Genomic DNA, 15,859 nt, shown 5'->3' with positions numbered 1-15,859 from the left:
CGGTCTCATCAGATTTTATCTTGATCGATATAAGGCTTATTTGATAAACGATAGACGAATAAATAATGAATTGCGATTAAGTTTTAGGTCATTTTCTGGTTGCAACCCGCCACAAAACTAAGAAGAAGAAGTTTTAGTTAATTTCCGCCAGTATTTCCACTCTGTCTGCACACAGAGACAGATGGAAGTGGACGGGCGAGGAGACAAGAGACTTTCTGAATTTGATTAATCAGGAACTTGTGAAGGAAATGTCCAACAAAGGTTAGGACAAGCCGCGGGACGTCCTGCGGAGTCAATGGAAGACGCTCAGAAAGTCAAAATGTCTCAAAACAGAGTCTCGCAGCGACAATAAAAGACAACTTGCATCGGCATCGTCATAGCGATGTGTTGATAGTGTCTTTTTTCTTCTTATTATAGCTTGATATGTCGCTATCAGCTGGAACATAAGCACTATTATATCCATTTTGTTCGCAAGTGTTTGCTTGAATGCGATTCAGTGCGAAAATGAACAGCTAAAAATGTCTAAAATCAATTTGATATGCCAATTTGATCGCAAAACACCATGTGACATCGTCACCACATGTTTTTATCGGCTTTGAAGCCGTTGGATAGAAACACACTTTCACCAGCTTTATTCGCGTGAGTTTTTTTACCCAACTTCAGATAATTCGATTGATAAGTGGACGGAGACTTAGCTACTTTTAGAAAAGCAGTGGATGCGTGAGGAGTGTGTGGTAGAGTGAGTGAGAGAATGACGGGAATTAACTTCGGGGCGAGTACAGCGGAGACGGAGAAACAAAATGTTTTCCCTTATGCTTAGCTGTCGGAAAACTGTAGCAGCAAAAGTTAGCCCTCGCCTTGATTTCATGTTGTTCACGGAGAAGAAAGCCTAGGAATGAGTAGAGGGAAATATGACGCCACCAAACCTCGCTAAGCGGACCAATCACGTTGTTGCAGACGTGTTGTTATATTTCTGTGGAGGTGCACGTAGGGTCCGTTATGAGAGGCCCCCTAGGTCTGAATTAAATGCTTCACTTCCCCTAACAGTACATACAGTGGATATAAAAAGTCTACACACCCTTGTTAAATTACAAGGTTTTTGTAACAATGATAAATCATATCAGAATTTTTCCACTTTAATGTGACCTATAATGTGAACAATTCAATTGGAAAACAAACTGAAATCTTCGAGATTGAAAAAATGAAAACCTTACAATAACCTGGTTGCATAAGTGTGCACGCCGTCTCATAACTGGGGATGTGGCTGTGTTTTATATGTGGTGAATTAACCAATCACATTCAAACTCGTGTTAAATAGAAGTCGTTACACACCTGCCGTCATTTAAAGTGACTCTGATTAATCATAAATAAAGTTCAGCTGTTCCAGGAGGATTTTTCTGACATTTTCTTAGCTGCATCTCAGAGCAAAAGCCATGGTCCGCAGAGAGCTTCCAAACAAGGGATCTCACTGTTGAAAGATATCAGTCAGGAGAAGGGTGCAAAACGATTTCCAAAGCATTAAATATACCATGGAACCCAGTGAAGACGGTCATCATCAAGTGGAGAAAATATGGCACAACAGAGACATTGCCAAGAACTGGACGTCCCTCCAAAATTGATGAAAAGACGTCCAAAAAACCACATAAAAAAAAGCTGCGGGGATTTCTGGCAAGTACTGGCTCTGTGCTACATGTGACAACAATCTCCTGTATTCTTCCTATGAATGGGCTTTGGGGTAGGGGGGCAAGACGAAAGCCTTTACTTAGAAGAAGAAGAAAAACATCTATGCCCGGCGGAAGTTTGCTAAAAAACAAACCTCAAGTCTCCCAAAAGCAAGTGTTGAAACCAAGGATGAACATTTTGGCCATAATTCCAAAAGATATGTTTGGCGCAAAAACATGCTTTGGGGCTGTTTTTCTTCAGCTGGAACCGGGGCCTTAGTCAGGGTGGAGGGAGTTATGAACAGTTCCAAATACCAGGCAATTTTGGCACCAAACCTTCTGGCTTCCGTTAGAAAGCTGAAGATGAAGAGGACCCAAACGACCCAAAGCACACATCCAAATCCACAAAAGCATGGCTTCACCAAAAGAAGATGAAGGTTTTGGACTGGCCCGGCCAGATCCCGGACCTGGATCCAGTGTGTGGGCTGATCTTAAGAGGGCTGCGCACAGGAGATGTCCTCGCGATATCACACATTTGGAGCACTTTTGCAAAGAGTGGGCAAATACTACCACGTCAAGATGTGCCATGTTAATAGACTCCTACCCAAAAAGACTGGGTGCTGTCATAAAATCAAAAGGTGCTTTAACAAAGTATTAGTTTAAGGGTGCAACCAGGTTATTGTAAATGTTTTATTTTTTTATTTTTCCCCCCTCAAAGATTTCAGTTTGTTTTCCAATTGAATTGTTCACGTTATAGGTTACATTAAAGGTGGAAAAAGTTCTGACATGATTCATCTTTATCCAATTGTTTTACATCACAAAAACCTTGAATTTTAACGGGGGTGTGTAGACTATTTATATCCATTGTATGTACTTTACTTGCACATACATAGATACTGGTAGTAAACACTTGCACATATGCATACTTCAGTTGTGAATACATTTATACTTCACTTGTACACGCGTGCATAACGTATGTATGTATGAATGTGTGCTTCATTATGTGTATGTATGTGCATGGGGTTGGTAGTTGGAGAGGATCACAATAACATAGGACTGTTATTCAGTATGTTGGGTAAGTCTAGTCCAAAACCATGGGTCATTTTGCAACCTAGTGACCTACTTATTGATTACTTACTTAACTTTTGTAACAAACATACTTATTTATTCCAACTTTGTGACGTTATCTCCAGTTTCTACAACAAAGTGCCAATAACATAAATGAAGAGGTTGAGACAGGTAGATGGAAAATGTAATTTGTCAATCAATAATCCAAGCTAGTGATGTGTTGCTGCTTGAATAAAATAGGAGGAAATAAAGAGTGAACTTGTGAGTGCCGGGTTCCCCTCATTACATGGTGTCTTTCTGAACTTTGCACACTATTAGCTTCAATTGTCGGCAGCTGAGGGGCTCTATTTTCTCTTTCAATGAAACTAAGTGAGCCTTTATTGATCCCTGGGGGGGGGATCGAAGTGCAGCAGCAGTAAAGGAGCAATGGCAACAGAATCAAGACTAGGTATTCATTGACAGATACTTTAGCAAAGCATGTCAGGTGTAATACCATGCGTTATTTACTGCTCAAATTAACAGAATGTAAGCATATGAAGTAGAAGTTATGCAAGTAATCCCAACCATGTAAATGTCCCACTGAGTATATAAGTCCTGATCACATGGACGGCTTCGACTGCAGTACAGAGCTGTAGTGTTGTACAGATAGATGGCAGTGAACTTGCACAGTTTAATCTGATTATATCAGACTTTGTGAAAGCAAATCCATTCCGTTTCTTATTTCACATCTCTTTTCATATTTCTCGGTTTATTGTGTATATCAGCGAGAGAGCCCCCATGCACCCCTCCTTCCTTCGAAGACGCTACGACAGCTTCCATCGCCACCACGCTCTCCTCCAACAACTCCTTACCCACCACCCCCTTTGATACACCGGAGCACCCACGCTACAGGAGACAAATGCTTTCTCCGAGTGTGGCCAGGTGAGAGCAACTGCATGAATATGCAACAATGTATCTATAATGAGGATGTTCTGTGAAAGCAATGAGCTGTGTGTGCCGATATCTCACCGTGTTTCTTCTTGTGTACTTTCAGGTCCCAGAGAGAGGTAGTTGAGGTTCATGGGGAAAAGCAGGACACCATTACAGTGGAGGTGGAGCTCAGGTACACGCGTATACAGCATGGCTAGTTATCGCCAAGGATTTCCCAAATCGATTCGATTTCGATTCACAACGGCCCGATTTGATTACATTTCCGATTCAATATCAATTTGGGAATTTTCAGTTACAACTTCCAGTTTTTCTTGGATATATAATTGATTCTCAGAGAACTTGTGCTGCACAAGCAAGAAGCAACACTTAAATATTTTTTTTTTTATAATGCACCAGGTTGATGTTTACTAGTGCTGTCAAACGATTAAAATTGCATTAATGTCATAGTTAACTCGCAATTAATCACCCCTTTTTTATCTATTCTAAATGTCCCTTGATTTATTTTTGTCCCATTATTATTTCCCATTGTTATTTTTTCTCATTTTAATGTGCTGATCTTATCTTATAACATGGAAAAGTGGATCAGCGTGCTTTGTGCAAATGTTTCTTTATTGAGAACAACATGATCTGACAACCTACTGTAGTGTTCAAGACCCCCCCCCCCCCCAGCATATAGCCTACTGCAGCGTTAGAGCAAGAAACAAATAATTCACCAATAATCATGATATGGAGCCCCAAACATGCTTTTATCACAAATTGTTAACTTGTGCAGAGCAGTTATTATCTTATCCACAAAAGGTACCAGTAGATAACTTGTTTGCACAATGTGTGTACAAGATAAGAATATTTGCGTGCAAGTTATTATCTTGTCTTTTAAAAAGTAAGCTTTCCATTCAGAATCTCATTGGCGTCCATTTTGGCGTCTCATGCTCGCCATCCAATCAAATCGCGTTTCCGGTCTAGCTAGTTTCGGTGTGGTGTTGTAGTTAAAAACCACAAAGTTTGCTTCGCCAAAAAGAGCGTTAATCTTGGGATAAAAAGATTAAGTTTTTAAAATGGATTTGTGTTAACGCCGTTAATAACACGTTTAACTGACAGCACTGATATTTACATTAAGAATTTTACTCATACATCCATGGTGAAAAAGCATATATTGAAAGAGTGATTTCTGGATTTTTTGATTTTTGAACGATTGATTTTAATTAGAGAATCGGTTATTTGAACCCAGCCCTAGTATGCAGCAATACCATGTCTGTACATTATCCATATCTGCGTTTGTAACAGCCCTTTAACTCTGTTCTTTGTCTCTTTACCCAGTAAAATCCCGCAGAGCACAGAGCTCACGGAGATGACAGAAAGCACCTCTCCCGGCCACGTGTCACCTGATCGTCAGCCCCAAGCCGCTGCTTCACCCACCCCTGCCTGTATTAGTCCATCTTCAACATATTCCTCCTCCACCCTTCCTCCTTCCTTTGTGACTCCCTCCCCCGCTGGCCAATCAGCTGACCAGTCATCTCCCTCTCCTGCTTCCGCCATCCGTCCATCCACCAAACCGCTCACCTCTTCTGCCCCTTCTCACTCGCCCGCTCTTTCTCCTCCAACCTCTTGTTCAGCTGCCCAATCCCCGCTTCTCGCTCCGAACCCCTCCACCCTCCCACCTGACTCGGCATTTACTCCCATCCGCCCTGCGACATCTCACTCCTCCACCTCTCCCTCCTCTCACAACCTGCCCTCGACCCCTCCCTCCTCCCAACCTCCAAGCCCCCAGGTGCCTCGGCAGGCGCCACGTACGTCGTGCAATCAGCTGTCTGTGTCCAGCAGCCACAACTCATTGGACGGGGAGGTGCAGGTGTCTGACATCTACTTTGTAAGTCCCTATTATTATGTATTTATGCTTTGGTTTTCTAAAGGCAGGGTTGGTACTGTTGAACAACTAGCAAGATTTCAAAGTAGCATCTCCTCGGAGTTAGAAGGGATACATAATCCATTAACAAATATTGTCTTTATCTCAATTTCAAACAATTGAGATAACATACGTGTAGGGAATGTAATCAGTCAGCAATTAAAAATGGAAGTGGGGTTCGTTTTTTGTCATAAGGTCATAATTCATGGTAAAAATCCACTATGGAAACAACATAAGTGGTCATATCCAGAATAGTGTTCTGAATTGAATCAGGAATACATATTCATCATAGAAAATAAGGTAAGGCCGTTGAATTTCAGGTAGAAAAAATGTAACTTGTACCATTTTTCTTCTTGTAAAAATTTGAAATGACCCGAATACTATACAAGGGTTAAAACACTCCAGAGGAACGAAACTTAAAAATACATAATGATATCATATTAGATTTTAAGGCTAATCTCTCCTCGGTGCTCTGTCTAAGATTGTGCGTGTGTTGCAGTGTGCACGTACCATGGAGTTGCTCACGCTGTCCAAAATGCTTTTTTTTTTCCAAAGCAAGAGGCTGCCACCAGTCAAAGCCCATGCTTTTGAATGTACTGAATTGGCAAAACACTGGAGTTGTCCCTACTGCACTGCATGATGTATTCATATCTGTCCATCTGCAGTCACTCGTCCTGTCAGTGTCATGCACAGCTCTCCATAATTCTTTCTCTTTCTTGGAATATTTTTAACCTCACAGCATTCATTTTCAATCTTCCACCTTCTCTCCTTTCTCTCATCAATCATAGCTTCTCTCATCTCACATCTTCCCTCATCCTTCTCCTCAACTGTGTCATAATTCATTCAGTTCCCTTTATTTTCCTGTGCACACGTAATATACATTTGTGTGTTCATATGCGTCTGTGTGTCCGTCTATCCATCAGTATGCAGATGGCAGATATTGGGTGTACTCTCCAGTTCTTGGCCGTCGTAAGCTAAACTCTAGCTCGAGTTACAATGTAAGTCGCCGCCTAAGTAGTTAGAGTCATTAGTTCCACGTGCCATTGCATTGCAGTTGCATTGGGACTGTCACAAGCACAGCTGCTTACGGATCTTCAGAAGTACTTCAAAGTAAAGATACGGTGTATTTCACATGGCTTATTTAGTTCTAAAGTCTGCAAAAAATACTTTGCATAATAACTGCAGCTTCTGAAAGGCCAATTTTGTGCATTTAAATGAAAAGGAGCATGCATCTTTACGTAACTGTACTTGTAATTACAGTAATTTAAATGCTCTTGGACCTGCAGCTAGCTTGTATTGGCTTTGTGCTTTTAGTGATCCCTTAAGCTTCTGCCCTGTAGCACTCCGGGTGGCACAGAGGAGCTGGGTAGTGTTGTCAGTGCTTGGCTAGAGTGAAATCTCCCTTTCTGACATTAGAAGTGGCCTGCTGCGTTTTACCGTCAAAACATATCAGCTTCATCGGGACTGAGTTGGTGTGGTTTGATCAGATGGGCAACGTGGACCACCACCCGCGAGCTATCAGATTTGATTTGAAATGTTCATGAACTTGGATTAACGCACAGAGGTGTGTGACATCACCTGTTCTCAATTCAGCCCACTTCAAACCGCTGGCAAGGCAAAAACATAAATAAAGTTTGTAAAATAACCAACATGGCTTTGACCGAAAAGTGTGTTTATTGAGGATCCCATCTGTTATAATGAGAAGCCGATTGAGAAAATATGATTTTGGGGTCTTTAAAGTGACATTTTAATGCAATTTGACTTTAAAGACCCAAGGATAATAGTAGTAGTACAGTTAGATTATATCATCCCATTCTGAGACTGTCAATCGGTCGAATTTCCTGAGCAAATTGTTCTCTAAACTGTAACAAAAAGCAATCATAAAGTGGCCGTGAGCACAAAATATGCATCTTGGTGCCCCCAACATGCCAAATTGCACCCGGCAGCTTAAAACCAGTCGGTGTCTGGCGCATGTCTTTGAACATGTATCTCTCCCCAACTCCCTTCTCATTTTCCTCCTCTTCCTCCGCTGCCCTCTGCTGGCTGTGTTGGATAACAGCAGACTCAGGAGGACCGGGGCTGGGTGTACTCTCCTCTGCACTACAGCTCCACGTCCAGAAGGGGCTCCGATGGGGAGAGTGAGACAGTAAGTGGATTCATCATTTCCCATTAATTCTCTGTTTTCTCCTGTTAGTGTTCCTCCTACTTTGCCATCTCTCTGATGAACAGCTGACTACTGACCCACAGTGTCAGGTCCAGTTCTGGCCAATAACCCAGTAACACTGTCTCTACAACACCTGTTTACTGGTTCCACTATTATTCAATTTATTTAGTATTTATTCATCATTCTCATTCTCATATCTCACTTATTATTCATTATTTTATTCATCATTCTCATTTCCTATTTCAGAACTGTTCATAATGTTCATACTGTTCATATTATAATATAATAACGTAATACTATTTATCCCAGTACCCTTTGCACTATGTTCCACATTTAAATAACTTTTATTGGACTCTTCATTGCACTCATCTCTCTACATTGTTTCTGTTTAGAGTATGTATATAGTAGTTTGTCTACATTAGTGTGTATATATTTTTGGGTTATTTGTATGTTTTGAATGTGTAAGCACAGTGTGAGCAACGATGCTCCAAAGGAAAATTCCTCGTATGTGTCTTCATACCTGGTCAATAAAGCTGATTCTGATTCTATTTCTCTCCCTCTCTGCTTGTCTCTGTGCTCTTGCAGTAACTCCGAGTGAAGCAGCAGTGACGGGTGGAGCCAGAAGCTGTCCCCCTATACAGACTCTGTGAGGGTCTAATAACAAAGCCACCAGGACGCTATGAGGATGAGTGCTGGCTGCCCAGGCTGCATGTGGCGAGCTTGTGACGCTTCGCACGGCGTTCAAGTATTTCAACAATGCATTCACGCAGACACTTGACTTCAGACAACTATCAAAATATTATGCAAAAAAAAAAAAAAAAAAAAATCATAATGGATCAATTCCTGGACAATCTGACTTACATCAATCAGAGAAATGAAGTCCGGTCCCGTGGTACAATCAGCCGAGTGGCACTGTGAATGGTGGCGGTTGAGGCAGGTTTAGTTGCAGCCCTACTGCCGGCTCTGGATATGCAATATGCTCGTACATGTTTTTTTGTTTTTGTTTTTTGACTAACATAGCATAATTACATCATAAGGAATTCATGCATTTATCTTTCACTAGGGGCATGGCGATGCCACATCGTTTTATTTTAGCACTTTATCAGTGTAAAAGTGTCATCAGTTATTGTTTAAAACACTCCAACACAGGTAATGGTATGTGTGTGTGTGCGTGTGTGTGTGTGTGTGTGCAGTGTGTGCACAGCGCTGTTTTCCAGCGGCGTGGCGTGGCGCCGGTCCACTCGAGAAACTCTGATCTGACCATGAATGGTTGTGTTCTAAATGCCTTATTGACAACCCTCATTTTCATAACTGTTTTTTGATATTTCCATCACATTTCAAAACAATATATATTAACATGCAGAGTATTTTATTGTGAGTAAATAACAAATCTGTGAAGCAGAGAGCAGCCATTCATTACACATTTTCAGGATTAAGAACCAAGAGTTAAAAAGAGAAGAAAGGGAAAAAAATATAAAAAGACCTTTTGTAAATTGTAGATAAGGTGCGTGTGTCTAAGCACATGCATGTATGTCTTATTTCTCTGTGTGTGCATGTGTGTGCATGCGTATTGCTGTGTGATTGGGAGACATGTTTTCTGTCCTGCCTATTTGTCAAATCGTTGTTGCAATGAAAGTCCGTACCAGCTATAAGCACGTTGGCTGTGTGAGAAAAGGAAATACATGATTTAATTAAGCAAAGTCGTCTAAACTGAAATAAGCTCAGATATCCTACATAGTGTGGTAAGAAAATAAATCAGCTGTTGTTACAGACAGTACCTCCCTTCTTCCATACATGGTCGTGCTCATTCCAACCAGATTGGCCATGATTGGCCTTCCTGACTGTGTGGATAAGCACTGTTGTTACATAATACTGTGTTATAGGAGTCTGCTGAGTTAAGTTTGTAGCTGATCACTGTGTAAAATAAAATAAAAATTATATTGGGTACAACATTTTTGGGGTGCATTTCTAATGTTTCTTTATGAAATATTCACCAAACAGCTAAAAAGGAGAATGCCTTTACGCCAGGGGTCTTCAACAGGGGGTCCGCGACCCCTAGGGGGTCCGCGGAGGTTCTGCATGGGGGTCGCGAAAGTTTTGGTTGATTAGACTTTTTTTTATATCCCCCCCCCCCCCCCCTGCAATTTTTTTCCACCAATTGAATGTCTTAAATCCACATTAACTTGAATTCAACCCACTGTAGTAAAGAGATAATTGGAGGCAAGATGTCTTTCAGTCATCAATGCACACATGGCACTATAGGACCAGTTTAATATAACACAATGTTATACAATATATATAATTAGGGGGTCCCCGCTCCATCTCGCCATCAGTTTGGGGGTCCTTGGCCTGGAAAACGTTGAAGACCCCTGCTTTACGCTGTCAAATGTTATTTGCATAATGAACCCACTAGATGGCACCACAATGTCTCGGAAAGAAAGTACAGTGCCTAATCATATGGTGTTTTGTGCAACTTGAAAAAAATACTCTTAGTCACAGTGTAAAAATAATTGCACAAAGACATATGCCACTTTACAGTATGAGCTGCCTAAAGGCCATAAATCTTGTTATTGTGTTTTTTTTTATAGACCATAAAGGCAGCTCATATTTAAAGCCTCGTACCTCAACGCCCCCCCCCCCCCCCCCGTCACACTGACATTTTAACACTCAAACGGAATGAAGAAATCTTGATTGCTTTAGCGGGGCTGGTGTTTTAATGATCTCAACGGCTTGGCTGCTGAATATACACTGAATAAAACAGTCAAGGATCAATATGGCTTCAACCAAACAGCCCATTGGGATCTGAGCTGGCTATCTGCAGTCGGACAGACTCTCTCTCTCTCTGTCTCTCTCTCTCTTCTCTCTCTCTCTCTCTCTCTCTCTCTCTCTCTCTCTCTCTCTCTATATAATATAATATCTACAGTATATACACACACCGAAAAAGAAACAGAAGTGTAATTAGTTCAATTAGGTAGGAGAAAGAATGATGCGTTTGGCCCCCCCCTAGAAGACATTACAGTGTGTGCTCACTGTGTTCCTCTGCGTGTGCACGTGTGTGCCTCACTGTGTTCCTCCGCGTGTGCACGTGTGTGCTCACGCTGTTCCTCTGCTGTGCACGTGTGTGCTCTACTGTGAGCCAGACGTACAATGTCACTCGCACCAGTCAGCCATGTCGGGCCATGATGGAATGGTGTGATGGAAACGGATCAGCAGCAACCGGACCAATGTCCTGGAATGAATTGTCCCTCTCCTTGGTCCCCCCCCCCACCCCCCCGTCTTGTTTGTCCCCTCTTTCCCTCTCTCAGCCGCGAGGGTACTCCTTCACCAGTCACTTGTACCAAGTTAAGAATTATTAAAGGTATGGCTAGTATATTCTAAATGTTTGTTATTGTCAACAAATCCCATGAAATTAATATGTCTAAAACACATCCCTGACTATTTACTATTGGTTGACATGTTTCTTTCTCACAATGAACATGGGCAGTGTAGTTCATTTTGAGTCTCTCTCCGCACAAACTGTCCTGCTGCCATACTCAATAGTGGCACCATATGTGTATTAATCCGCAGCTGAAAATAGTCCCCAACAAAAGCACTCAACTACCATCACCTAGTCTTTTGAGTAACTTTTGCTAAAATTACAATGCCCAATAGATTTTTTTTACCCCAAAAGGCTACAGGCTGGGAAAAAATAATAATAATAATATATGATACTCTTTCACGAGAGATGGACCAGGCTTTCAGAATGTGTTGCGGGTTGGAACCAGTTTAAACCTACGGCCAAAATGTAGAATAAGTACTTCCATGTGCGTCAGGTGATGCCCTCTAGCTCAAAATGGGTTTAATGTAAACAACTCATGAGATTTGTTTACATTAAACAAAAATGACCAAGTATGATCAGCCTTATTCTCTAAGAAAAATCATGGAGAGGCGGCATCTGTACCTGGGTGAAAGGGGCCATCGCAAAGCTGAGCTTTCATCTGCAGGACACAGGAACAAATGCCTTTGTTCTGTCAAAAGAGAAGAGGGGCGAAAGCCACAACAAACGGCTTGTGTGGGTGTGTGTGTGTGTGTGTGTGTGTGTGTGTGTGTTTGTGGTGTGTTGTGTGTGTGGGTGGGTTTGTGTGTGTGTGTGTGTGTGTGTGTGTGTGTGTGTGTGTGTGTGTGTGTGTGTGTTAGGTTTACTACATTTGTGGGGACCAAAACTGGAATACAGTACTTATGGGGTCCTGACAGCTTTGTGGGACAAATGCTGGTCTCCACAACGTTAAAGGGCTGTTTGAGGATAGACTTGGGTTTATGAGTAGGTTGGAGTTAGGTTATGGTGAGGTGAGGGTTAGGTTAGGTTAGGCATTTAGGTTTGATGGTTAAGGTTAGGGTAAGGGCTAGGAATGCATTATGTCAATGACTGGTCCCCACAAGATAGTGAGACACACTTGTGTGTGTGTGTGTGTGTGTGTGTGTGTGTGTGTGTGTGTGTGTGTGTGTGTGTGTGTTGGGGAGAAGAAGAGAGAGATAAAAGCGGGGGTATGTTTTTGATTCTCTGTGTGGGAGGTGAAGCCTCACCTACCCAAAATGCCTTGCCTCCCTCCTTACAGCCCACTCGGTGTTTCAGGAGCATCACTTCTCTTTGCGCGAGCGAATGCTCTACTCATCAACCATCTCCATCTTTTCTCTGAGAAAACTGGGATGTGTGATAGATCACCGGCATCTCCCACACAAAGGTCAACATGTGTTGTACAGAGCAAGTCAACATGTCGAGTAGAAGATCCTACCCCCACCTCCCCGCTCCCTATCTCATGAAAAGATCGAAGCTTCTCTTTTAACTCAGCGTGGAAGCTGCGACCAGATGTGTGTGTGTGTGTGTGTGTGTGTGTGTGTCCACACAGAGGGAATGCCGTGCCCTCTCACACACACACACATGAAAAGCCACGCAATTCTCTGTGTTGCGTCGTCAGTGTCTTAAGGCTTGTTATTGTTGGCATCTGAAGAAAACAAAAGCCATTGATTCCAAATCCTAATCCCCTTCCACTGCTCCTCTCCTATTGATCATCTATCCATCCTTAATGAGATGAGGGATAGAGGCGTGGAGGGCTGATGAAGGACAAAACTTTCCCTGCTGGTGTTCGGCGGTCCTTTCCCTCTCTGCCAATCTCGGTCTCTCTCGCTCATGGGCTTTCACCGTCCTGATTTTTTGGGGGTTTTTCTTTATGGTGGAATGAAAAAAAAATGGTTGCTTTTGTTGAAGAGCTCTATCGACCTGGAGGCTTGCAGAGCTGCCGAGGTTTCGCGCGAAATATTGAAATTGGATGCCATGGATGAATGCAGTAAACACACAGAGCCAGTGTGAGTGATTGGATTTCAGTTTCAAACCCACAGTGGTATTTCTGCCTGTGTAATAGCATGTCTCTGAGTAAGTGATGTTGATAATGACCCGTTTCAACTCGGCTCTGCTTGTGCAGAATCTAGAACTCCTCATTGTCTCATGCACCTGATCTCGGTACAAATATTAGTGAAAATTTGGTAGATGGTTCCCTCCTGCTGGTGCTTGCACATGATTATTTGGCTGTCTGACACAGTGGATTTGGTGCTCATGTTGAGGAAACTCAGTTCTTTTTAGAGGGGTTTTAGTTATCACTTCTGCTAACTTGCAGTGATTTCTAGTTCATTTGATGGGCTTATTTTGCTAATCTATGGCGTTTATACTGCATGTCACCGCATATTTGTTTTATGTTGCATCAGTTTTTTGGAAACTAACTGCTGAACACATGGTGAAAACTCAATTATGTATACTTTCCATCCAATTTGAAATTAACAGAGAAGTCGTGATATACTGTACGTGTAAAGAAGACCGGGTTGTAACTTCTTGATGACATTGTCCCGTTGATGAGGACCAAGCATCTTTGCTTTAAGCAACACTAAAGAACTTCTGCGCTTTGGTCCCCGTGCAGTTTGGAAGTGGAATTGTCCATTACCGTTACAATTACCATATTTTTATGTCTCATTCAAACTACAGCTCTGCTACCCTAAAATTTTGTACCTTAAAATAATGTTTCCAATTCGTAGCAGGCTGAAGGCATTCCTGCATTAGCTTGGCGCTCTCTAACCGCTATTACCGCACTATTTGCCGATCGGGTAGCAGATCTGTAGTTCCAATGAGACAAATGAGACATTACAGCAGTAATGGACAATTCCACTTCCAACCTTAGGGGGACCAAAGCAGGAAAGTTCTTTAGTGTTGCTTTAAGCTGCGCTAAGTAATACTGTTGCATGATTTATCCCCTTGGTGATGAATTATCACCCTACTCTGCAGGTCCCCTCAGCTATGCAACGCATTTTCCGTCTTAATTTTATTTTACTGCACACAAACTTGAGTGTTTTGTTCTCACTCTGCTCAAACAGCAGACTGCAAAAGTTGAAAGGTGACATCAGGAGCATTTAGCAGCTAAGAGCCATATTTCTTTACTGTGGAGACCCAAACAGAGCTAAAAGAGAGTGACATTCATTATGAGAAATAACAACTCCAAATAATGCTAATACTCTGCTTTAGCAAATAATTTATGTTCCATGTTATTCCTGCAGAGCCATTGTTTTGTTAGCATCTATTATTTTCTTTGCTCCATACCATCCAGTAAAAACTATCGTTTTTGGCAATTAATTGCAGTTTGGGATTCAATGTCTTCATCTAGGGTATCATGACGCTCACAACCTTTGTGGCAAAGAGACCTGAGTCTTTCACAACTACAGTAGACCAAATATGACAAGTTTACCTAAATCTGAAGGGCAAGAAAATATCTAATTTGAATTTCCATATTCTTAAATTTCGTCTTAGGTCAGTTTTCATGGCTCCTAAAGTCCAATGCTCGTTTTAATGTGCATCGTAAATGGGAGTGCATGCTTTGTGTCCAATGAAGACAATTTGCTAACTTGAACAACCTGTTCAGTAACAACCACCTTCTTAATGTCGCACTTGCACTCTTTTGAACGCACAATCCTGCGTTCACGAATACAGTGAAGAACAAATGTTCCCTTTGTCCTTCAGCACGCTGTGACCCACGCAACATGTGGAAGAGGAGGAGGGGAAAAGTGACTGACAACGACTGTTATCATTCTATAGACATACTCAACCTTAACCTGGCCAGACACACGTCAACAGCCAACTGGGTAGAGAGGAAGGGAGGAACGCTCTGGAACACCTGCTGTTGTTGCTGGAGATCCTGCGACGGGTTTTGTGTTGTTTGTTGGCAGACTTGTAGGATTAATGTTAATCACAGGGTATTCCCTTTGGGATCAGGGGTAAACAGTGACTCTGATGTGGGAGGTCCCCCAGCCACACCCCACATTCCTTCAGAGTGGCCTCTGACTCACATCCAGGACCTAACTTGAGGGACTTGTGCTGCACTAATGATATTTTCATTGTCAATTCCTCTGTGGACTATTTATTTCAATGAATGATTAATTTGGTTGATGTAATGTCTTTTCCAAAGCCCAGAGGACATCCTCAAATGTCTTGTTTTGTCCCACAAAGCAAAGATTTACAGTTCACTGTGACAGAGTGGAGAAACTAGAAAATACTCACATTTAACAGCGGGAATCAGGAAGTTGAACAGTTATTTCATAAAGAATGATTTAAAGGATGTCAAAATAGCGATTCATTTGATGGTTGACAACTAATTGATTATTGAGTACTCTTTGCAGCTCTAGGTGATCATAACACACACAAATGCCAAGCAAGAGAGAGAAGAAACTAGAAATAAGGAGTGCAGCCTTAAAGAGACCCACATTTGCTTTGCTTGCAGAACTTTTGAAAAGGAGATGATTTTTGGAAACATAATGCATGTTACTGCAAAAATGGCACCCTGGGGATGTTTATCCTAAGTGTGTGATAATGGCTGCAGAAGAAGTCATTAATACAGGCTAATGTGTGTCAGACGCTACCTGTCCAGCAACAGCAGGGGAGGAGAGCCAGGACACGAGTGACTGGCCAGCATAATGAGAGGGACATGGCCTGCCAACTTGGACAGCTGCTTCTCTAGTGGGACAGAGTGGTGTGTGTGTGTGTGTGTGTGTGTGTGTGTGTGTGTGTGTGTGTGTGTGTGTGTGTGTGTGGTGTGTGTGTGTGTGTGTGTGTGTGTT

The 15,859-nt window shown here is 42.1% G+C and overlaps 1 protein-coding gene across 5 annotated transcripts in view; it reads left to right on the top strand.

Moving 5' to 3' along the window:
* Nucleotides 1–9,348, top strand: part of LOC116699144 (phosphatidylinositol 4-phosphate 5-kinase type-1 gamma) — a 26,557-nt gene extending 17,209 nt beyond the window's left edge. Inside the window, exons 13-18 of one of the 5 annotated variants that reach the window (XM_032531556.1) lie at nt 3,494–3,650; nt 3,763–3,831; nt 4,977–5,526; nt 6,486–6,560; nt 7,625–7,708; nt 8,312–9,348. In XM_032531556.1, coding sequence (XP_032387447.1) covers nt 3,494–3,650; nt 3,763–3,831; nt 4,977–5,526; nt 6,486–6,560; nt 7,625–7,708; nt 8,312–8,314 — 938 coding nt within the window. In that variant the 3' untranslated portion in view covers nt 8,315–9,348. Of the gene's footprint in view, nt 1–3,493; nt 3,651–3,762; nt 3,832–4,976; nt 5,527–6,485; nt 6,561–7,621; nt 7,709–8,311 lie in introns of all 5 variants that reach the window. The other 4 variants (XM_032531559.1, XM_032531555.1, XM_032531558.1 and 1 more) reach the window with 4 other exon arrangements.
* Nucleotides 9,349–15,859: the final 6,511 nt, after the last annotated feature.

Source organism: Etheostoma spectabile, chromosome 12, assembly GCF_008692095.1.
Source record: "Etheostoma spectabile isolate EspeVRDwgs_2016 chromosome 12, UIUC_Espe_1.0, whole genome shotgun sequence".
NCBI lineage: Eukaryota > Metazoa > Chordata > Actinopteri > Perciformes > Percidae > Etheostoma > Etheostoma spectabile.
This window is presented reverse-complemented; position numbering and strand designations above follow the sequence as displayed.